At 33.7% G+C, this 25,945-nt stretch overlaps 1 protein-coding gene across 6 annotated transcripts in view; it reads left to right on the top strand.

Annotated features, from left to right (window-relative positions):
• The window catches only part of TLL1 (tolloid like 1), a 236,586-nt gene that overhangs the window by 169,247 nt on the left and 41,394 nt on the right, over positions 1 to 25,945 (top strand). For all 6 annotated transcript variants that reach the window (XM_047717735.1, XM_047717730.1, XM_047717731.1 and 3 more), the window contains 5 exons: positions 8,092 to 8,287; positions 10,421 to 10,546; positions 12,634 to 12,794; positions 16,204 to 16,384; positions 25,820 to 25,945. In XM_047717735.1, coding sequence (XP_047573691.1) covers positions 8,092 to 8,287; positions 10,421 to 10,546; positions 12,634 to 12,794; positions 16,204 to 16,384; positions 25,820 to 25,945 — 790 coding nt within the window. The remainder of the gene's footprint in view (positions 1 to 8,091; positions 8,288 to 10,420; positions 10,547 to 12,633; positions 12,795 to 16,203; positions 16,385 to 25,819) is intronic.

The raw sequence follows: 25,945 nt of genomic DNA, 5'->3' as shown, positions 1-25,945 counted from the left end.
TAAACAGAGCTGCATAATATTTGAGTCATCTGACATGCTCATCTCCAGCTATGATGTGTTTTATGGAGAAAATGTATGGGTTAGATAAACATTGTTCAGGCATGTATTATAATGCAGTTAGCTGTGAATTGTATTAATGAATTGGCAACATATATTAAGGTGTCTTTAAAGAGAAACACACATGAAACCAGATTATGAATGATTGGTTGACAAAAAATTTGTGACCAGAAGCTTACCAGAACCCAATTCTGTATTTTCTCAGAAGGAATGAATCAGTATTTACTAATTCAGTGTTTTCAGCAAGAATTTAACTACCCTGAATACTGAGAATCAATCATGTATATATTTTTAATTTGTTCTGGTGGTCATTAGGTGATTGGTTTCACCTAGTTGATTTGTATCTGTTTATATCAATTTATTTTTATTTACATAATATATTTTCAGTCTTTGGCTTTTACATTTTATTTTGAAGATGTATAAAATTTCTCACCACTTCTTAGTGTTTTGTGGTTTTGTCTGATCAAACAGTTTTATTCATTGATATCAGTCTTTGCCTTTATTAAAAAACTCTTATTTTGGGGGCACCTGGGTAGCTCAGTGGGTTAAAGCCTCTGCCTTTGGCTCAGGTCATGATCTCAGGGTCCTGAGATCGAGTCCCGCATTGGGCTCTCTGTTCAGGGGTGAGCCTGCTTCCTCCTCTCTCTCTCTCTTCCTGCTTCTCTGCCTACTTGTGATCTCTGTCTGTCAAATAAATAAATAAATAAATCTAAAAAAAAGACCCCAAACGCTTATTTTTGTAACTTTTTATTTTTGTTTTATTTTCTATGTTACACTTTCCCCTTAGATAAAAGGGGCCTAAATACAAATATGTCCATCATTTTGTTGAAATCCACCATAAAGAACTTAATAGTTATCTATTATTTATACCTTTCGGTGAATTTATGTTGTGACTTTAGGTCTTCTATGCTACTTAGATTTTAATGTGAGTACAGAAAGAAAATCTGAACAAGGGTCTTTGCTAATGAATTTCAGGTATCTTTGAGAAGGAAAGGATACTGTTTGGAGGTCAATAGACTTCTGATATGTCTGTAGTTTTACCATTTGGGAACCTTGTTCTTCTCTAGTAGTTATGACACATTGCTTTTTAAGACGGTACTGCAGTAGGTTTGAATGTGGATGTAGATCATGTCAGAAATAATTTTGGAGTTATTTGTAAAGAAACCTCTATATTACTGTTTTGTGCGAGCACTTTCAGTGTGCAGAAATACAGAAGAGGAAAAGTTTGGGAGATTGGAAATGTTTATAGTAACAACTTCAAAGAAATGTCCACAAAGCGGAAAAGAAGTAAAATAAATCTGGAGCTTACTTATGTTTACACTGAAATCCCCACATACATTAATTTAAGTGGGATTAAGTTTGAGATACTTGTCAGCCTTTCTATACACTCTGATTTGGTTGTACTTCCCTTAGAAAAATCACAAATGTTTAATAGTCTTACCCATTATTACTGCAAGCTGCACAATTGTAAACTATGTTCAAAAGTTCTTATCTTGATACTTTGAGGATTGCCTGACTACAAGTAATCCTTTAATTCCTTTAAATATTTTATATTGTTTAAGTTAAGTAGTCTTTTAAATGACCTAGGAAGCCAAGACAAAGAAATCTTAATTAGTTAACATTTTTCTGTTTGCCATTTACTGTTTTTGGATGTTTGGCTAAGAATACATATTGGTTGACGATTTAAAAGATAATTAAGTAGCTCTTCAGATTTATGGTTTAGGCTGTATTTCTACTCTGAAAGATTAGCATGTGTTCATTTAAATAAACTTGCCCAAGGTCACACAGTTCATAATTAGTAGCATTGTGACTGAAATCCATTCCATGGACTGTACACTATTGAACCCAGGTCCTGGTAGCAGAGAGAGGCGTCTATAAGCTCTCATATTATTAAATCTTTCCCTTTATAGCTGTCTTCCTTTGTGCATTTGTGGTGTTTAATCAGCATATGTTTATCAGTCAGGGACATGTCTGCTTTATTCACCACCGTTTATACATTGTCAAGTGTATATTTTCTGCCAATAGTAAGTTTTCAGTGAATATATTTTTTTGGATTTTATTTATTTTTATTTGAGCAAGAGAGTGAGAGAGAGCATGAGAGGAGAGAAAGTCAGAGGGAGAAGCAGACTCCCCGTGGAGCTGGGAGCCTGATGCGGGACTTGATCCCTGGACTCTGGGATCATGACCTGAGCCGAAGACAGCCGCTTAACCAACTGAGCCACCCAGGCACCCTTCAATGAACATTTATTAAATTTAAGAGTGAGTTAAAAGTAACTGTCATGAAAGAAAAAACTAGAATGGCAGCATTAAAAAATCCAAGTCACATGGAAATAGACCTAATCCAGACTCATGATTTTCATTATCACATGGTTGGATGTATATATTTTTTCTCTGTTTTTGAGCTGTAATGATCTGTGTGTTAATATTAATTAATAATAAATAGTAATAATAAAATAATTATTAAATAATGAAATACTAAGTCTGATAGTAACAAATTTTAAAATAATGATCTTTATTAAGCTTTTCTCCTTTTTTATAAAATTCCTTTTGTTGATAGCATTATGTCCTAGACTCTACTGCAATTTTCCCATTATTAAAATTAATTTATTTTTATCATTTTAACAAGAGTTTATGTAGTAGTATACATATGGGAAATCTACACAGATATGGAAATTCCCCAAATTAATTTTTAATGATGAATGTTAATCTACATTTTTTTTTCAAAGATTCTATTTATTTATTTGACAGAGAGAGATCACAAGTAGACAGAGAGGCAAACAGAGAGAGAGAGAGGGAAGCAGGCCCCCCGCCGAGCAGAGAGCCCGATGCGGGACTCGATTCCAGGACCCTGAGATCATGACCCGAGCCGAAGGCAATGGCCCAACCCACTGAGCCACCCAGGCGCCCCAATCTACATTGTTTTTTAGTCACACTTTCATTGAACATTTTTTTCCTCCAAAGCAAAAAATAATGAGTTTAACATTGTTCCCTGGGTATACGATTTTAAATTATATTATTTGTAGAAGTTGAATCATTTGTGTAGTGGACTATATTAATTATATTTTAAAACTACATTGTAACAGTCATAAGAGAGGGTTGTTTTCATTATTAGAGTAAAATAAAAAAAATACAAAATTTACTATCTTAACCATTTTTAAAGTGTACAGTTCATTAGTGTTAGGTTCATACATATTGTGCAACCATTCCCCAAAACTCTTTTCATCTTGCAAAACTGAAACTTTATACCCCCAAACAACTCCTCTTTCTCCCTGCCTCCAAGTGCTGGCAAGCACATTTCTACTTTCTGTCACTATGAATTTGACTACTCTAGGTACCTCATGTAAGTGGAATCATCTGGTTTTTGCCTTTTTCTGACTCTTATTTCACTCAGTGTAACATCCACAAGGTTCATCCATGTTGTAGTGCATGAAAGGATTTCCTTCCTTTTTAAGGCTGAAGAACATTCCATGCATATATATTCGGCATTTTGTTGATTCATTCATCCATTGATGGACATTTGGATTGCTTCCATCTTTGATTAGTGTGAATGATGCTGGTATAAACATGAAGCTACAAATATCTCTTTCAGACCCTGCTTTCAATTTTTTTTTTAAGATCTTATTTATTTATTTGACAGAGAGAGAGGGATCACAAGTAGGCAAAGAGACAGGTAGAGAGAGGGGGGAAGCAGGCTCCCTGCTGAGCAGAAAGGCCGATGTGAGGCTTGATCCCATGACCCTGAGATCATGATCTGAGTGGAAGGCAGAGGCTTAACCCACTGAGCCACCCAGGCGCCCCCTTGCTTTCAATGTTTTAGATATATACCCCGAAGTGGGATTGTTGAATCAAGTGGAGAACTTCTCAATCTATATTTAGTTTTTCATGGAATATCGAGGGGCTTTTATTGAAATCATTATCTAGAAGTTTTGGAGTTTTCAGAGCTTTTTACAAATAACTAGGTAGATTTTTTGTAATATTTATTTGGAAATTCGATTATAAAATGAAGGCCAAGTGTATGAATGGATCCTAAGCCTGGGCCTGGTCCTTTCTTTTGACCACAAATCTCAGCACTGGTTTGCAGTTTTAGAATGAGAGATTGACTACTTTAGGTTGCATTTAATTGATTTTAGTTCTTGCTAAATAAACATCACTCAGCTTTTCCATGCTTCTTTTCTAACCTGCCACTAAAGGCCTGAGCTCTTTGTAGTAATGAAATATAATATTAATCCCTTCTGGCTAACCTTTATACTCATTCTTTCTTTTCTGTGTGTTTGAATCTCCTTCCAGTATCTTTTAAATTTCAGTTTCCTAAAAACTGTTCAGTGCTTACTGTCACTTTTGTTGTGTTCTATATGTACATATTAGGTCTGTTTACATTACGATAAACTTGTCACATTTGTATATGGTTTGTGCTCTGATTATCTTGAAGTCTGTAATAAATCAGCATCATCATTATCAAAACATATTTATTAGATGTGTAATTGTGCACGACATTGCATTCAGGTTCCAGATAGGAACTGGGTCCATGCTGTAACTCGAAAAGAAACTGCTTTTTCGTTTTTGTTTTTATAAATCATTGACTTTGTTGTTCTTCCTTCTTATGGAGCTTACTGGCAAAATACCAATGGACTTATCCACTTTTTAGCCTCAACCAGATTTATTTCTATCCATTCTGTATATTAATTTATGAAGTAATTGATATAGCTGAAGAAAATGTTACATAAATGACATAACTAAAAGAACTCAAACTTTCATTTGTGCTCACCATCATTACTCTTGTGTAGATGTAGTTGAAGAGCTATAATCATAATTAACACCAATAGGGCAGATTCATTGTGCACACATTACAATTAGAATTAATGGAGTTATACTGAAAAATATGTAAAGATCCTTGAGGTCATTGATAAGATATCTAGGAGTGTTTTAAAGCGATAATGCATTTCTAAATATCATAAATTCATATATATGAGGCACATTTTACATTCTAGGCAGGAACAACTGCATTTGCTTTGTGAAAATACAATATAAGTTTCTGTTTAGTTACCCCTTACACAAAGTGCATAATATTTAATATGTATGAAATACATAATTCATAAATAGGTAACGGTAGAATTAATCCTAAAATTGACCATTTTCATGCCTTTTATCCATGAAATATTTATACTTTGTTTATCATATAAAATATTTAAACCTCTAATTTTTTGCTAAGTAAACAGTAAATATGCAGATACTTTAAGTTGAAATTTAAAGAGATCCATTAGGTATCTATTAGAAGAACAAAGTACAGGTTTTTTTGGTTTCTTTTTTGGTAGTGTCTATCTTGGTTTCTTCCTTGTTAACATAGTAATTTTTGAAAGCCATTGTTTCCTCAAAACAGAAATTAAAAACCCTTTCTCATTAGGCTTCTTACTTTTTATTCTAGTATGGCTTATAATATCAACCAATTTTATTTTTCTTAGTTGACCTATGAAAAGGAGCCACTTTATTGTATATTCTCATTTCCTTTCTTCTTCTAATTCATTCTTTCCTTTTTCTTCCAAAATGATTCCTGAGTCAGGAGCAATCTGTTCTGTGCCTCTCACCCAGGCAGGTGAGGGGAGCTTGCTGAGACCTCTCTTATTTTCTACAGTTTGTCACCAGTTCAGTGTTGTTCATTCTTTTATCAAGCCTATACCTGGAGAGTTTGGGATGAAAATGTGTCCCCTTGACCGAAGAAAGCCCTTTGGCCAATCTGGAAATTCTCATATTTATAGAGAACTGTGATTTTGGAAGGAGTATATTAAAGACTGAGAAAAGACAACATATAATATAGCTGGTCAGATTGGCCTTGTCATCCCTGGTGACTAATTAAGTTACTAGTGTCACTGTTAGCTCTCCCAGACCATCTCTCTATTTAAACAGCTGTAGTCTTAAAAATATGCTTTAAAAGTGAGATACTTTTTTTTTTTTAGATTTTTTTTAAATTTATTTGACAGAGAGAGATCACAAGTAGGCAGAGAGGCAAGCAGAGAGAGAGGTAGAGAGAGAGGAGGAAGCAGGCTCCCTGCTGAGCAGAGAGCCCGATGCGGGACTCGATCCAAGGATCCTGAGATCATGACCGGAGCTGAAGGCAGAGGCTTAACCCACTGAACCACCCAGGTGCCCAAAAGTGAGATACTTTTTATAGTGAACATTTTCCCATTCTTTCCCTTAATTCCACATGCAAAGAAAACACATTTTTAGGAAAAAACATGATTTGTAAATCAAACCCAAATACTGGTGGTATAATTTAAGATTATGTATTTAAGATTATAAACTTCACTTCCCCACTTTTCATACCTTTCACCTTGTTTCACTTTATATTTTTCCATAAAATTTATTGGTTGCAAATATTTTATAATTTCACTGTTTATCTTGTTTGTTATCCCTTTGCTCTCTACCCGACAGTAGCATGTAAGGTCCAGGAGGGTGAGGCTCTTTGTTATTTTGCTAAAGGATGCACACCACGCAGTGAGAAGAATGCCTAGCATCGAGCAGACACTGAATATTCGTTGAAGGAGTGAATGCATCCTGATTTGTGGTTGGGAAAAGATGAGCAGCAAATGTAGTAATTAGTTCTGATCTAATCTGTCCTTCAGAATCTGTTGTTTTCTATTTGTCCATATGGTATCTCATTTGAAGGTTATCATTCTTAATGTATTGACAAAATTATGAAATGGATTCTTCAACCAGCTATACCAGCAGTCGTCGATTCAGACCATGGTTCCATGGAATGAATGTATTCTCTGACATTCATTTTTTTTTAATAGAAGAATTCCATAAATTAGTGAATTGTATGTTGAATGTGAGTTGACAGGATGTGATACTTTTCACGGCTTATTGATTTTAGATGCTTGTATTTTCTAGCTTTAAATATCTAATAAGTATTTAACTTATTAAGAGTTTGGGGCTAATACCCATTTTAGGTAGGAAAAAAGGTAAGAATTTTATTTAGAAATTGTTTTATAGTTTGAAAAACAATTTGTAAATTTTGGTTTGTTGTTTTTAGAAGTTTGGGGCTAAAACATAGGTCCATGAGCATGAAGCTCTTCCTAAAGTTTTATGGGTCTGAGATCTTACTTGCATTTAATTTTTTAAGGAAAGAGATTGAGTTCCTGCAGGTTATATGGATTAAGAAGAGTGTATTGGGGTAAAAGGGCTCACCTGAACAGCCATATTACCCTAGAAAGGAATAGCCAGTGTTGATTCTACATACAATAGACTTGCTACAGCTATGCTGACTATCGGTAAAAAATTATATAGACTAGGAAGTATGTAATTTCATATTACCAAATTTTCCTTTAAAAAGAGATTTATAGGGGCACCTGGGTGGCTCAGTGGGTTAAGCCTCTGCCTTCGGCTCAGGTCATGATCTCAGGGTCCTGGGATCAAGTCCCGCATTGGGCTCTCTGCTCAGCACGGAGTCTGTTCCTCCTCTCTCTCTCTCTCTGCCTGCCTCTCTGCCTACTTGTGATCTCTCTCTGTCAAATAAATAAATAAAATCTTAAAAAAAAAAGAGATTTATAACTTGAAACAGTGCAATATTTATCAGAATTGAATCAGACTTCTCTATGAATAAATTAATAGTTTTGTTGATGAACTAACAATTTTTATGTTACAGAACAAATTATACATTGCTTATAGAATATCTCATTCAGATTTTTAATGATAATTTTAAGTCTGGATTTTTTTTTAGCTCTTTTTCCCCAAAGGATTAGTACTTATATTTTATTTTACTTTTTTAAAATGCAGCTAACTTCTGTTGGTTGTGACGCATGTGGATACACTGTTCCATAGATTTTTGTGTCTCTCTCTGTCAACCAGAAAAATAGGCCCTTTATTCATGGGTGGTATAGATATTGTCATGCACGCTCACAAGAAGAGCTCCCATTTGGTATAAGTAACTTGTTATATGACCCTGTCAGTACTATGGCACTGAGAACACATAATACTCTTTCTACAAAAATTGTTTTTTCTATTAATGAGATATATCTTCCCATATCTTTATTGTTGCAGATTGAAAGACATGACAACTGTGCCTATGACTACCTAGAAGTTCGAGATGGAACCAGTGAAAATAGTCCTTTGATAGGGCGTTTCTGTGGTTATGATAAACCTGAAGATATCAAATCTACCTCCAATACCTTGTGGATGAAATTTGTTTCTGATGGAACTGTGAACAAGGCAGGGTTTGCTGCCAATTTCTTTAAAGGTAATTTGAAGTAATTCAAAGTGTGAGATTTTCTTTGTTAGGGGAAATGTGATATTTAACACTGAGTTAAGAGAGAACTACAGAAAAGTTATACTGGAAGTTAATCCTGCACTGTGCATTAGGCATATTTGAATGATTTTTGATGTAAAAGATCAATGGTAAAATACTGGAATTTGGAACTTTGTAGCACAGGGCAGGAACTCCATTAGGATATCCTACCATCCATTTTTATGAAATGCTCAAAATGGCAAAATCCAGAGAGGGAATTTAAACAGGGAAAAAACATTTGCAATGTAGTCAACATAATTCGTATCCAGAAGTCATCATTAATTAATTTATTTCCAGGTAACAGCGTTTCTAAACCACCTTGTAGAGAATAATGTTTCACCATGTTGGAAATAATGTATGGCCTCCTTAGCAGACTCTTCTGATACCTAAAATGTCCTTTGGCAAAGAATTATTATTAACCAGCTTTAATTTTAAATCACATAACCAAATTTTAGTATATTTTCATCTCCCTTATTTGGTGTGCATTACTGAAGTAAAAAGAACCATTTTATTTATTTATTTTTAAAAGTTTACTTATTTATTTGAGAGGGTATGGAGGGAAAGAGAGAGAGAATCCTCACACAGACTCCATGCTGAGCACAGAACCCGACTCAGGGCTCAATCTCAAGATCCTGAGATCAAAACCAAGAGTCAGACCCTTAAACAACTGTACCACACAGGCACCCCAAAACAAAGCCATTTTAGTGCAAAAAGCATCAAATTTGCATTTAGAAAATTCATAGGCACTTAACATTAAGTGTGTCATTATAAAATAAATCTTTTACTGGAGAGAAAAAAAAATTTTACACTGACTTTTATAGAATAAATGATGGATTTAGTTGTGTATGTCAAAATTTAGTGCAATTAATAACCGAACATTTGTGTTATTTAAAGAACAGTATAATGTATTTTCCCTGAGAATTACTTAGGTATTCACCATATGATTTGAAAGGCAGAGAACCCTGGTACTTTCACTAAATGCATTAAAAGTATCCATTAAATTGTACATTTACATGCATTAGTTTTGTAGTATTTTATAGTAGAAGAAACATACCATCAAGATTCTCTCCTATGACGCTTATATATTGGTTATCAAAAATGCTTGGAACGGGGCGCCTGGGTGGCTCAGTGGGTTAAAGCCTCTGCCTTAGGCTCAGGTCATGATCCAGCGGTCCTGGGATCGAGCCCTGCTCCTGGCTGTCTGCTCAGTGGGGAGCCTGCTTCCCTTCCTCTCTCTCTGCCTGCCTCTCTGCCTACTTGTGTTCTCTGTCTGTCAAATAAATAAATAAAATCTTTAAAAAAAAATGCTTGGAGTTGGGCCAGTGCAGAATTTCTCCAAAGAATATTGTTTGCTATTTTCTTAACTCATACTAGATTACTCCTGGGAATTGAGATTAGGGAATACCTTGTCATGTACATTGTTTTAATACTGTATATTTTTCATACATATATATTTATATATTTTTCATATATACATTTTTATGTTTCCATATAAAATAAAATAGTGTATGTAGTTACAAAATATGGAATTTTTATATTTTCTGGATCAATATGTCTATATAAAAAACACTGAATACTTTAAAGAGGTTCAGTAAATTTCAGAATTTTCTTTCAATTTATATTCACCATAAGCTGTTTCTTGATAATGGCATTTCTTTAAAAGCATTTTTCAGAATATCTAGCAAATTATACTATGAAATCAACAAGTGAAGCTGTTTTTTCAATAAGTTTTTCTATTTTATTCTGGGCATTCTTTGTGTTGTAAGAATTCCCTTTGACCTTGAAATTAGAAAAAACAAAAAAGCAAACAACCCACATACATGTTGAAGATAAGGTGATCTTCAGTTGACACTGCTATGTTTCTAGTCCTGCCCTTGGTTCTTACACAACTCTTAGATTGCAGCAGCATGAATTCTGGTATGCCATCTATCAAAGGCTTGCAAGTTGTTCCTGCTCCTTTGTAGAAGAAATCAGTTGTCTTTGTTTCATTCAGTTATTAAGTGTCATATTTTCAAAAAATTTCACACCTTAGTATGTAAAACATAATACTCTGGTTGTTCTCTACCTCTCTCGCCATCTTTGTAGAGGAAGACGAGTGTGCCAAACCTGACCGTGGGGGCTGTGAGCAGCGATGTCTGAACACGCTGGGCAGTTATCAGTGTGCTTGTGAGCCTGGCTATGAGCTGGGACCTGACAAGAGGAGCTGTGAAGGTAGGGTCGCATTTGCATGTAGAGCTCCTGGCATGAACCTGCACCACCCCAGGGCTCTGACCCCACCCCCGCCACACCATTCCTTCCTCCTTTAATACCTTCTCATTCTCTTTCTACCTCCCTTCCTTTCCTCTATAGCAACCTCTTTCCTCAACTGATAAGACTCAGTTGGTAGTCATTGTTAACATGAAGCGTTGCCTGTGTGCTTGTTACAGAATCAGTCATTTCCTCCTTTGGTTACCAGGCCATCTTGTTTATCTGATCTATATTTCTATGTATTTCTCCTCTCTCTCCCTCTCTCTTTCTTACCCTATTTACCTATATCATCTCTATATATATCTATTTCTATTTTTATCTCTGTCTAGGTCTAGATTTTATCCATCCATCTACCATTTATTTTTACTTTTTCTTAACATAGTTTATGGGTCCCTCTCCCTTACTAAAGTGCAGAATCCTGAATCTGAATTATTTTTGTATCTCTAGCATCTAGCACAAACATAAAGCAGGAGCTAAATTTGTTTTATTAATAAATGATTCATAAACAAAGAGATTTTGCTGTGTTTTCTCCATTTCCTCTACACATTCTAAGATATTTCCTACACAATGTTTTGTTGCCATGTCTTACGATCACTTCCTTCAGAATTTAAAGCTGCTCCTTTTCCCCCCTCATTTCCCCTGTGCCACCCTGTTTCAAGCCCCATACTTAAGTTACAACATAAAGGGGCTTATCTTCCTTCCTCTGTTCTATTCCTCCTTGATTCATCTCTCAACATGTCTGCCAAAATCATCTTCATAGAACTTGTAGTAGTTTAACATTACTTATAGTTACATAATTATTAAGTTTACTTTTGGTGGTTCTCACAAAAATGTTAAATGTAAACTCCCCAAAAATGAGCACCTTGTTCTCTACTGTATCTGTAATACAGGACATAACAGTGGTAAAGGTGACAGACTTACTTGCTTAATGAATAAATGCCATACCCTTAACTGACCTAAATTTAAAAAGTCAGAGACTATCCATTTCTACTTAAAAGTTTAAAATTTTCTCTTGGGCAAAAGTCTCCATCCTATCTATTAAACTACTAATCTGCTCTTTGTACTAGAATAAAATAGACACAGTTATGAAGGCAATGTAGTATCTTTAAAACAGAAAACATTATATACCAGACAATACTAAGGTAGCATGACTATTAGTTCTGTGTGGTGCCTAAAAATAATTATTTTACTTTTTAATAATTCACCAAAAAGTGGTAAATATGAAAGTACCGGTTATTTTTACAATACATTTATAAATACAGTAATATACACACACACACACATACACACAGACACACACACGCGCATGCACATGCTTGTGCATGTATATACACAAAGGCTATTAAAGAGACTGGTTACTTTAGGTAACTCTTGACTCCCTTGGATTTAATTACATACCTTGTACAATATGTGTTCTCTTTTGTTTGGATTCCATTATTTTGCTAATTTCATTAACAATAAGGAAGAGAAGTAACATATTAAATGCTACCCCTTTTAAATAGATCATTCAAAAGATGAAGATAGTTGTTAAATGGAGTTTTGGAATGATAAAATGACCTCCTTATTCTAGTTTAATTTGTTTACTAACTCAAGTAACTCCAAGAATTGCTTATCTTGGGGAAAAAGAATTTGAGGAAATAAGCAGTTGATTTTGGTTCCATTACATTGGACTGTAGTATGCTTTATGCTTATCTTTCCATTAATTCTCATAACAACAATATGGTGTAGATATTATTATACCCATTTAAAAGATAAGACAACTGACACCCAGTTTTCTTTATATTGCTTCTTTAACTTTGAGAGTGATCTGAAACGTCATATAGCCGTATTTTGCTTGGGTCCAAAGCTACGGATTAACATCTTATGAATGGGATTTGATGATTAAAATAGTTGTACTACAAACTAAGGAACAGAGACTGCAGCTTTCTAGATTTTGAAAAATCTGGAAGATGATTGAGATTGAATGCTGAGATGTTTGGTTGTCAGTGGAAAGGTGCTAAGAAGAAGTTGACTCTATTAGGGGAAAACCTTGTCTTTTTATTTCCTTCTAGCGGCTTGTGGTGGACTTCTTACCAAGCTTAATGGCACCATAACCACTCCAGGATGGCCCAAGGAGTACCCTCCTAATAAAAACTGTGTGTGGCAGGTGGTTGCACCAACCCAATACAGAATTTCCATGAAGTTTGAGTTTTTTGAATTGGAGGGCAATGAAGTAAGTGAATAATAAACATAACTTTTTCTATTGTGTTTTGGGACCCTTTGAAGACAAACTGGTAAAAGGAAGGAAGGAAGGAAGGAAGGAAGGAAGGAAGGAAGGGATGGAGGGAGGGAGGGAGGATGGATTTCAGTAGTATAACCATAGAGAAGTCATAGTCTTTCTTTGTTCTCCTGTTCATTTCTACAATTGCTTGTAATTCCTGTTGGCATTGGATAATATTTTAAAGAGAACTACTTTTTTTTTTTAAGATTTTATTTATTTATTTGACAGAGATCACAAGTAGGCAGAGAGGTAGGCAGAGAGGGAGAGGAGGAAGCAGGTTCCCTGCTGAGCAGAGAACCCGACGCGCGGCTCGATCCCACGACCCTGAGACCATGACCCGAGCTGAAGGCAGAGGCTTTAACCCACTGAGCCACCCAGGCGCCCCAGCATTGGATAATATTTTAGACTAATTCTGGGAGATTGAAAAATACCCAGAAGGAGTTTTACATAGTGTATTAATATATAGCAATTTCTTGATCTACGAAAGAACTATGAAAAAAATAGGGTCAGCTTCATGTCACATAGACTTTTCTAAAGAAAAAAAAAAAATCAAACAGTTGGTCAAAATTCAAAATCCACTGGTTGAGTCATAACAAATATAGCCAGTTAGGAGAACCTGGTATACTTTCAATCTTAACAAAGATGCATTTAGTTGACACTATCTTTCCTTTATAAAATGTAACTTATTGTGATAAAGGTCCAGTTTTCTTCCATGTGCCCACGTTCAAACAAGTGAAATCATTTATTTGAGAGTTCCTGTGTGCTAGTGCACACACACCAAATTCAAATGGAATGTTAAGCCTAGAAATGAGAACTTTCAGAGCTGTGTCCTTTGCGTGGTTGGTCAACATTGGCTGAATTTCAGTTTTGTTTGAGCTTTCCTACTTTCTTTTCTTATTCTAATTTCCATATCCTTTCTTCCAGTGACTTCTTTTCTGTGTTTATTTTAAAATGAACATGATTTAAATCTTCTAAGTGCGATAAAATTAACTCAAATATTATTTTGTATCTGGTATACATCGGTTGAACACTTGTAAAGAAGTGAAAAAACAATAAAAATATATGTTTATAAAAAAAATAAAATTTAGAATACTAGAGGGTAAGATGAAAAAAAAAGAAGTGAAAAAACAGAAATATAGTATATTTATGCTCCTGAGCAATGATTGTTGATGATATTTGTGGATTTTATATCATTATGTTGTCTTTGTATATGTATCTTTGCTTCTTCCCCCTCCCCCCACTTTTCTTTATCTCTTTTTAATGACTTTTTTTCCTCTTAATTCTGCCTATTTTAGTCAAGGCACTTATGTGGATTTTTTAGTGCTACTGATGGCTTTGAGGTAAAAAGAAGTTGCTGACTTTTGTGTTTCCTTAAAGGATATTAAAGTTTAAAATGTGATGAACTTACATGTTTTAGAGAATTATACAATATTAGAGCTCAGTGTACCTTTCAAGATCCTCCTTACATTGTGTGTTCTGTTTTATGATAGTAAAATCTGCTATTTATATTTCTAACATACTTTGCCCATATGAAACAAAATTTTCCCTTAATGATTACCTGAAATTTAGAGAACTATTAAAATGAATAAAATATTTTTATAGCATTTTTAGAAAAGTTTTCATAAGAGCAACATTTTTTTAACATGGTAATCTCCCTACTGGTTCTATGATTTGACCTGAACTTGTTGTTGAATGACTTCTACTCTTAACCATTTTCCCTAAAGCGATCAGCTGTGACTGATATGACATTTTGATTCATTAGTTGAAAGATGTTACTATGAAGGCTGGAAGTTTATATTCAGGAGGAAGGAGGGTAGAGGGTTTGAAATAAATGGGTCATTGTATTATGAAAGCATTCTTTCCATGGTGGTGGTCTTTATTCCTGGGAGGATCCTTCACAAACTCTCTAACATATCCCAAGTTTCTTAAACTTAGAATGACGTTGCTATGTGAAAGGCCATTATTGTGGTTTGATGTCTTATTTACTTAAAATGAAGGCATGAGCAAAAACTTGATTTATAGATTACTGGGTTAAGTTAAAACTTTACTTCATTGTTTTAGTTATTATATTGATATATATATATCAATGATGTCAAACAACTTTAACCTCGGTAACATTCTCCTACCCTATGTCAGAGCCCTCTGAAAATGGATGTTGCAGCTGTAACAAAGTAGATAGAAGACTTTTAAAAACTTTCCTAACAATATTTTTCTTATTTATCACCTAATTAATATCACAAGAACCAGTCATTTGAGTTGACATATTGCAAAGTACAGATCAGGCCCCAGGGTTCAATCGTATGCATTGTGAAGCTTTGCTAATTAGACATTTATGTAATAAGGTCATTCATGCAAGATGTATTCTTTAGAATGTGCCCTGTTGAAACTTTGGAGAAGTGTATTATGGAAACATCTGTTGGAAGCTATAAAATTGCAGAGAATACCTGGCATTCACTTAGCTTCTTCCATTTCGGTGTTGTTAGTGCATTACATATAAATCAGAGTAAGTCTGCTTCACCGGAGTGTCAGTTCCCCTCTCCATTCCACCACATAGATTTGTTTGCAATCCTGCAGCATAGCTCAAGAGTAATTTTATAGTGCCTGGCAACTCTAAGAAATTAAGAAATATCAATTTGTTTGATAAGTTTGAAAGGCAAAGTATCCTTTTTACTGTATCCTCCAATGTCTTTCTCCTTTGAAATTTCCTAAGGGTGCTCTTCTGATTAGAACATAGTTTTTCTGGGAGGCAGCATCGGACCAAGCCAAACTCTGTGCTATTTTCACTGAACTGCTACATATGATAAGTATAATTTTGGACAAGTTATTTAGAAATTTCTGAACCTCAGTTTTCTCTTCTTTACCATAGAAAGGAACATTTCTCTTGTTAATGGTCACTTCATAGACGAGGTGTATCAGTTTCATGTCACTGTTGTCTGCATTAAATAAGACAGAGAGGACAAATTCTTTCACAGTTTCTAGTGAAAATTTAAACAATTTTTTTAAAAGTCAGCAAATACTGTTCTTGTAACCATCAGCACCATTATCTCAACAAATATGTATCTCTGTTCTCCTAAACTCTATTTTTTGGAAAAGATACATGCTGTAAATACATGTAAACAGGCATGCATTGGTATATATATCTCTCTCTTAGAGATATTCAGAGCAAAATTCTCTAATCTATTTTTCATGCCATCTGCCTCATATTTGGACTCTTTCCCTGATTTTTTTTCTTTACCTATTAATTCCAGTTTGACTACCAGAGGAGTAAAGAGGGGAAAAATCATGATAAATTTTTCAAAAGTAAATGTCAACCACTTGATACTTTAAAATCTGGTGACTGTCATAACCATGTCTTTTCTAGGTTTGCAAATACGATTATGTGGAGATTTGGAGTGGCCTTTCCTCTGAGTCTAAGTTGCATGGCAAATTTTGTGGTGCCGAAGTGCCTGACGTGATCACATCTCAGTTCAACAATATGAGAATTGAATTCAGATCTGACAATACTGTATCCAAGAAGGGCTTCAAAGCACATTTCTTCTCAGGTATCAGTATTCACATGCTGTATGTGCATATCATGGACTTTGAAGGTGGATTGCCTTTCATTATTATCTACTTTTCATAGTTTCCTGGAAATGTAACTTGGAGAGACATAGAGTGCATGCACATTTATCCTAGATTTAACAGTTTTTTTTACTTATAATTAGAATATTGATAGTTGGGGACCTGATGAAATATAGCTCTCAAACACTTAATAATCAAATATTATAAAGGCTAGTACAAATAACACAAAATTATTATAATAATATTTTCAAACAGTGACTTTATAAGTGTATAGGGATAATGATACAAGACTTCCAAAAAGTGGCACGCTGTTTCAAAATGATTTATCTTTTTTTTTAGCAACATATTTTTTATTCTTATTATTTAGCAAATATTTCTTATTCCTCTTATGATTATATTTTCATTTATGGTTAAGCTGATATTAAAATCATACTTTGCCTCATCACTTTAGAAAGGATAAGAGTATGAAACCTACAAATATAGAAATTACAGTTTTACTAAGAATAATAGATTATCAGGTATATTAAGCAGTTGACACTTCTGTTTCGAATTTAATGTTTAGTTTAACCAACTCATAGTAAAATTTCCCTTGTCTAGAGCTGAAATTTGATAAAATGTCCCCCAACACTAAGGAAATATATGAAAGCACCAGTGAAATTCCTTTATTTTTCCAATTTTGGAGTCACACCTTACTTACAAAGATATTCTGAAACTTCAAAAATAGACAAAATTATAAAAACCTTAGTATAGCAGTCTGCCTTTCAGACTGGCAAGCAATTTAAAGCAACTGAATTCCAATTATATTTTAATATTAGGTAATTTGGATTGAGTTAATTCAAAGTCCGTTTATTCCAATCCCCATGTGTTTAAAATTAATGAGATTTACAGTGCCCAGTGTTTGTTTGGGGTTTTCAGTGTAATTGAAGTTAATGGTTCACAAGCTCCATTGAGGTCCAAGTCATACACAGAAGAACACTCAAAATACAAAGGATCTTGGCTCTCTTATTCTCCATGCCTTCCTTCCCCCAGATTTAATTGCCTTTTAAAAATTCTTCTCAGGCATTAATTTAAGACTTATGTTATTCAACGTAGCATTTTACTATCCTATTTTGATGAAAGCAAGACATTCTTAGACTTCACTATTTTACAAATATCATATGTGTTTTACAGATTTTAGGTGACCCAGTAATTAGAGACAAAGGTTCTTATTTTAGAACCTCCTAAATATTTATTTTAAAAATTGAAATTATAAAGTGAATACATTTTATCATTATAAAAACATTATGGATCCTCTTTGCTTTATCAGGGTCATACATTTTACTTAATATTTACTTTTTTAAAGGATGCATGCTACATATATAGTGGCAAAGTATGATTAAATAGAAAGCTGCTCAGAATATTTAAAATTCACTGATATTATTGGTTAGGAAAAACTTTCCAAATTGTTATGTCTTTAGAAGGATACCATTAAGATATAAAACGTGCTACTTTAATTCTTAAAATACAGATATGAAGGCACATGAAGAAGATGCTGTTCCTCAGCACATCCAAGGACATAGACTCTGTTCCTATCTCTACGTGGCTGTGCTTTGTAACATTATCCGAGTACCTTGGTAATACTTGAGTTCATAATAACTAATTTGCTATAAATCATATTCACTGGTACAGATCATTTAGGAAGTTGTGTCTGTTTTTGGTGTTTGTCAGTGCTATATTTAAAAAATATAAATCAACTAGATGATAGTGATTCCTTTTGTTAGAGTCTAGCCTAAATTGTTTGATGGAATATGGGTAGTTAAGTAAATGGAACAATGAGGTTCAAGGGGGGAAATTAAACCCCAAGTGTGCATATGATAGCTGCCATTTTGAGAATTTATTGTGCAGGCATGCATCATCTCTTTAATAATCAAAATAAAGCTGTTACAGTCTCATTATTACATTCACTTGACAGATGAATCTGCTGAGGAGTTAAGTAAACTGCTTAGTGTCATAAAGAATTTAAACCCCAGTTTGTCTTGGTTTATCTAAGAGCTGATCATGCTTTTTGCAAAGAGCATGTTAAGTGTTACACTGAACATATTTGTGACCTGAAAAACAACAGACATATTTTTCACTTCTTTATTAGGTTACTATTTTGTAAAGTCCAAAATAACTATCATTAAGTGTAAACTTCCTGTGGTTTCTTTTTGATACATTAAAAAATATCAGCAGTTTGTCAGATTCATATTTAAAATACTGTGGTTCTGGATAAGTATTAAATTTATTTTACATTTAATTTGCTAGGAGTTTCTGTTAGTGGGGAAGATGTTTGCACAGGAAAGGGAAGACAAAACATTATAATAAAGCTGGTGTGGTGCTATCAAGAGATTACAGCAAATTCAGATGTTTACCTGATGTCCTTATGATCATCATACAGAACTGTAATTACAGAAGATCACCTATTTTAATAGAAAGGCTCTACTCACATGGAAAATGTTATTTAGAGATCTAATAACGCTTTAAGTAATAATACATAATTATGTGTTCAAAGTCAAATAATTCATTATATTTACCAGAAAGTAGACACATAAACCATGAAGACATTATATTTTGCAAACAAAATTGAAGGTTTTTTTGTTTGTTTGTTAAAATTTACTCTTGGGGAATTTGACAAAATATATTACTGGGTTTTTTGTGACAAACTCTTTAGAAAGAAATTTAGCATAGGAATCAAGAGTCATTACAATGACTATTCACATTGCTTCAGAAATCTTATTCTTGAGAATACTTATAAAGAAATGTTTCAAAATCTGGAAGAAGGATTACAATATACAATTATAGTGATAGAAATTTGAAACAACCTAATGGCATGACAGGGGGAAAATGGTGAATAAATTATAGCAAATACACTTTGTGGACTTTTCTACACCATATAGATGATTTAATGATCCTGTGAGGTAAAAAATTGTATATGATAAACATTAATGGAGACTATCTGCACAGTGCATATAGCTAAGCATGTGGGGGAAACAAACCTGAAAGTTGCTATAAAAAATACCAAGAATGTGTTCTAAGGTGGGAAGATGGTGCATTATGGTTTCTCTCCAATTTCTCTCAGTTTTCAATTTAAATACAAAATAACTTTAAATCATTAATTAATTTTTGAGGAAGAGTGTGTGAGTGGGAGTGGGTAGGTGGAAGGGAAAGGGAGAGAGAAAATCTTAAGCAGATTCTGCACTCAGCACAGAGCCTGACTGGGGCTCCATCTCAAGACTCTGAGATTAGGACCTGAGCCGAAATCAAGAGTTGGACACTTAACCTACTGAGCCACCCAGGTGTCCCTAAAATGACTTTAGAAGAAAAACGCCTATCATATTTCTTTACCCCAAATGCCTCTAGATTTGCAAACATTACCTAATAGACTTTGAGAGTGAAGAAACTTTTAAGATCATCTCTTTTATAAATTAGTTAATAAATAGTAATGAGGTTAATAATCTTAACACAAATGTTTTGTGTTGAGTTAAATTCAATAATTTTAACTTTATAGTTATTTAATAATATTATCTTATTATAGACTATTGAATAAATGTGTTACTCTAGTGTATACATTAATCAAGAGATATCGTATGAAGACTGAGTCTTAAATGCTTCTGATTGTAATCAGTGTTCTAAAGATTTCAGAAGTGGTTGTGAATTTATGAAAACATGCTGAGGAATATAACATGTTCAGCTATTTTTTCCAGAGTCTTATGGATTCAATAAAAAGAAGAAACAATATTTGATCATAGGTGTTCCATTTTATTTGGAAGGAAAGTTATTTAAAAAGTAATTCTTTCTTGCAGCTCAATGATACATCAAGAAAAAAGACACATGAAAATATATTTAGATTTTGAATGTGTACAGTGAAATAAAATGTTTATAGCATCATTTCCAAGTACAAATATTTAATAAAATAATCACATAGAGATAGTAGTTATTTTTGGACACAGCTTCTACTTTTAAATAAGCACTCTTTAGACTTAAGAAATAGGATCAGAAGGATGACTCTCAGTTGTTGAATTCTGTCCCGTCCATATATGTAAGAGTAAGGACCATCACAATGAATTCTAATTTAAAATCTTAAATAACATAATAAAAATCTTTCATTAGACATTAATAATTGTATAGCTTGAACATTTAAAACTTACTGTATTATACAGTAGGAAGTCCACAAGGCCCCCTACAAAAATGAAAGTGTCATATACTGTATTGATTTTAGGATATACTTAAAAAGCAATATAATGGGGGCGCCTGGGTGGCTCAGTGGGTTAAGCCGCTGCCTTCGGCTCAGGTCATGATCTCAGGGTCCTGGGATCGAGTCCCGCATCGGGCTCTCTGCTCAGCAGGGAGCTTGCTCCCCTCTCTCTGTCTCTCTGCCTGCCTCTCTGTCTACTTGTGATCTCTCTCTGTCAAATAAATAAATAAAATATTTAAAAAAAAGCAATATAATGATGTAATATGAAAGCAAATTAGGAAATTAAGACAGTCAAAGTAAAGCTATTTGGACATGATATAAAACTGTGTGTCTGTTCAGTTTTATACCTGCATCAGAAAGAGCATAAGCATTTTCTAGAAGATAGTCTGGTCCAAAAATATATTACTGTTATGCTTTTGGACTGAATGAGGCTTGTTTTTCTATTAACACTAATCACTTAATTTGCATGATAGTAAAACCAAACTTACTTTTGTATGATTGTGCATTTGAACACAAGTACGCAAATCTGCACAGGTATACGTGGTATAGCTTATTTATTTTAAGAGGTGAAACAAGGTTAACTGTATTCTACTCAGGACAAAGTTATTTTTAAATGGGCCAAAAATAAAGGAAATATTAATAGGATTTTATACAAGTAAAAAAATGCCAATATTTGGCAAATTGATGTTTTTTAAAAAATTTAATTCTAGCATTCATTATTTGAAAAGAATATGACACATGATTTCAGCAACGAGAGTTGAACATTCTCTCTTCTTTAGCCAACTGTGGATTGATGAGAATTAAATTAGAGTGAATATTAGAGAATTTGGAGACTAAACCTCATTTAAGAGCAGTGTCTCTCACAGGTCTAGTACTGGAGGGTCTAGCGACTTGCTCAGGGGCAAAAATGGTATAAAACCCAGTTTTCCTGACTCCCAGTTTATTTCTGTCTGTAACAAATGTAGGAGTAGATAAAATGATCTGTGTGATTTTTCTACTTCAAATTCAAGTGATTTCAGCTGACATGCTCTTCATCTCACCCTTCTTTTCATTGCGTACAGTTACTTCCTTACATCTTTCCTCCTGTACCCTCTCTAATGGAATGCTTGTAGATATTGTTAGAAGAAATATAGCCCTACATTATCCTAAGAAAACTGTAAATGTTAATGTGATTAATTTCAAATAATTAAACAATTAAAACTTTCCTATGATTTTGACAAGTTTTCATTGCTAATCATATTGAAATATTGCCATGTTTTGGAAGGAGCAAATTGTCTTTGTTGTGATTCTCAGCAGAATTCATTAGTGCTGGTTTTTTTCTGTTTTTATTTAAATTCCAGTTAGTTAACATACAGTGTAATATTAGTTTATTAGGGCTGTTTTCATGCATGTGTGAGTGCATGCAGGAGTGTGAGTGGGTCAGTTTGTGTCATCTTTTGTCATTTCCTGTGAGTATATCTGCTCATATGTTTCTGGTCTGGTGCATGGACCCTTTACTTTTTTTTTCCCCTACAGACAAGGAAGCTTTCTGCAAAGAGAAAATTTTTATTTTTGAATCTTGCAAGAATTTGATACAGGTTTCCACTTCAGTTCCATCCAGTATGTATTATTCATAGACTGATGGCTTCTGATAGTCTCAGAGATACTCTGCAGGCTTCTGATGGGAAAATGCCACCTCCTTCTTTCCTAATAATGGACCTTTCCTTTATCTAACATGAAGCAATGGAAAGCAGATATATGTCCATTCCAAAGAAGGAGACTAATTTCCATCTGCAGAAAATAAATGTTTTATTTCTACTCAGCAAAACATTTGTTTCTCTCACTAATAAAAACTATTCTTAAATTTTTGTGCCTCAAGTATGAAGATACTGGGAAATGTCAAATGAGTTACTGATAGTATTCCCAAATATTAAATTTACTATGCAGACATTCTAAGAAATAGTAAAAATGCATCATCCTCCATTCTTTCTTTTGGATTTTCATTGTTCAAGATATTTGTAGTTTGTATGTCTAAGAGGGAAAAGGGAAAGAAAATGAAAACATAATTGTGTTTGCTAATAGCTTTTTTCTCTAGTTTGGTGACTTTCACTCATAAGAAGTCCAGAATATATTCATGGACTTTGTCTTTTGTGATGTTGCTGTTTCTCATCAATAGATAATTTGAAAGCACATTCACTTGAATTAGAACAATTTATTTACTTTCATTAAAACAAGTATCTTAAAAAAATAAAATAGAACAAATATTTTAAAAATAACCTCACCGTATTCACTACTGTGGATGACTTAAAATGTTTATTGAAATAAATAGCTTTCTTTGTCTGCATGATGTAAATTGTGTGCTTAATTTTAAGTATTTCTGGGTTTACTGAAATTTTCTTTTTTCATATGAGTATTTGACACATGGAGGCGCAGTTATATATGCTACTTTGCTGGGCATGATAACTTTCCTCTGCTGCTTTTAGTTGCTGTTTGCATTAGTCCACATTTTGCATAAGCCATAAGCCAGTTTTGAATTTTATCTGAACTCTAGATGAATATATATATAGAATATACATATTCTAGTAGTGTCTTGTGATTACTCTTAATTTCCATGTGACATTAATTATATTAGTCACCCTCAGAAAGTGCAGATGAAGACAGGAAACACTAATCAATGGAGAAAAAGTACAATGGATATTTAGAAAGTAATGACTGTATAAAATCTTTTTCTTCTTTTTTCTTCCCCCTTCTTTTCCCTCTAAAGATTATTTTAAAATTATTAATTATTTTCCCCAAACAACATAAATATACTATGCAATGTAATCAGTTTTGCTTTCAATTTTATTTCTCTTTAGTTACCATTACCACAGCTATTGTGGTAATACTATATTCTGATATTTTCTATCATAATACATTCTGTCAAATCTAAAGAAAATAATTCTTCCTAGAAATATAACCTAGTGGCTTAAGATTTCCACTAGAATGAAGTTTAAGTGTTAGGAATATTTAATGTACTCGAATTGTTTTGATTATAAAATAACTATGGACTTAAAAATGCATGAATAATAATTTGTGTTCATGTTTGTATTTTAACTTTTTTATGTTGCTCATGAACGGAAATCCAAACAGGTCCAGATGAAAGGATTCCAGCAGTCCCTGCCATCACTGGTTCACTGAGCACTTAGAATCTGTTTACCAGTCAATTGCAAATGTGAACTCATTTTCTCTAAACTAATTGAGTTACATTTGTTAGATTTCCAGTGAGCTCTCATAAGTCTGGTTGACCTATAGTACAACTAAAGTTCAATCTCTCAGGTGTTGTTTCAAGATCATCAAACATTCATTATATAAACATTTTCATAGGAAATATGTAACTATTTCCGTGTAAGTAATCCTGGCACCAGAAATTTTAAATTGGTTATTTCCGTTTAACAAAGAAAAGTCTATCCACTCATGAGGATATATTTTTTTCTGAAGCATTTTAACTAAAGCATCTCTGAAAGTTACATTAATGAATTTAGGTAATAAACTAATACATTTAAATCATTTACTGCGTGGCTGTCTGAATTGGAAAATGCAAGTGGCTGACACCATCAGGGTTAGAAGTATGACCTACCATCCACCCATTTTGCATAAGCCATTCATAACTCATAAACTGTAATTTTCACTGTTGACACAACTAAGGGAACAGGGCTTTGAAATGATTATAAATTTCCCTAAATTAATTTTACAAGGCCAATTCTGTATTTTGATTTCTTATACATGTTGATGCTCTTTTTGAGAATGGTTTTCTTTATTCTACTTTTATTTTGCTTAGGCTACATAATAAGTAAAAGAAAATGTAATGGAGGTGTTAAAGGTAGCTAGAGAACACATAAATCACAGATGTATTGATTCTGATATATTCTTTCAAACTTTGGAACTGCCTGTATGCCTTTGGAGTATTCTGATATAGCCAATACACGAATATATCCCAGAAGCATGTGTGTGCTATGTCATGTAATCAATCTCCAAAAATGAAAAAAAAATAGATATGTCCTTAGAAATTATGATCAGATTCTTCTATAAAAATGCTTTTCCTAAGCCCATTTCCATAGAGTGAATATTGATTTGATAAAAAGGCAAAAATAGCTTTAGCTATCTGTGTGCTACTGTGAGCTCACAAATTGTCATTGGAAAAATCAGTTGACAGTATAAAATTTGAATTCAACACACCTCTGATATGACTGTCATGTGTCCTTTTCGTTCTCTATGCTGTGGGAGTGATGAAAGTCTGAGTGATGTGTCATCATCTATGTGTGTCAGGAGCAATCTGCCAGTTTTGACTTTAATGGACAAGCCAGCCATGGAATGACAGCTGAGTGACATAGCATGGTGGCTGATGCCTCTCATTGGATTGACTGCCTGCTAATTTAGTTTGGCCTTTTTCCCTGTAGTGAATGTGCTGGCTATTTCTTAAAGCTCTTATTTCTTATTCTAACCTTTACCTCTAGCACACTAAGAGCCTTTCCAGGGAATCATTTATTAATAAACTGGTCTGCTGGAGTAGATTTGTTTCAAATATATAAATTAAATTACTTCTTTAGGATAATCTAATGATGCCTTTTTCTGTCTTGGATGGTTATGAAGTATTCAGATTCATTAGTGCTAACCATAACAGCAAAGTTAACAACAACAAAAAAATCAACTGCAGTAGTCATACTGAGTGATTTTTTTTAAAAGTGATTATATATAAATTCTGGAACCTTGTTTAGTCTCTGTCTCTACACCATGGCTAATATATTGAAGTTCTTGCATTTATATATATATAGTATATAATATATAATACATCACCAGTTCTTGCATTTATTCAAAATACTCACGATTTTAAATTTATTTTTAAAAATTGGCAATAAATGTTTAAGGTTAGTTGGAAAGGGATTCATTCATTTCCTGTCTCCTACTCAAAACTCCTACTCCAGCATTGGAGTGAAAGAGGCTGTGAATTGTTATCTTAGAGTCAGCAGTGTTAAAAACTCAATCCATGGTACAGGGCTCCAAGCTAAACAAGGAATGGGTAAAACTAAGACACTAAAAATTTGGGGGGTTTTGTTTTACATTGGGATCAAAGAAAGCTGTGACTTAGTTTACCCTTTGCCAGTGTTAACCACAACTAAAAGACTCTCCTTTGTTACCCTTTGTTTCTAAAGCTATTTACTAAACTGTGGGGTTATCTTTTTGCTAGACAAAGACGAATGCTCTAAGGATAATGGTGGGTGTCAACATGAGTGTGTCAACACCATGGGAAGCTACATGTGTCAGTGCCGTAATGGATTTGTGCTGCATGAAAATAAACATGACTGCAAGGAAG

This window comes from Lutra lutra, chromosome 2, assembly GCF_902655055.1.
Source record: "Lutra lutra chromosome 2, mLutLut1.2, whole genome shotgun sequence".
Lineage (NCBI taxonomy): Eukaryota > Metazoa > Chordata > Mammalia > Carnivora > Mustelidae > Lutra > Lutra lutra.
The sequence above is the reverse complement of the archived record's forward strand: the minus strand, read 5'-3'. Positions and strand labels throughout refer to the sequence as shown.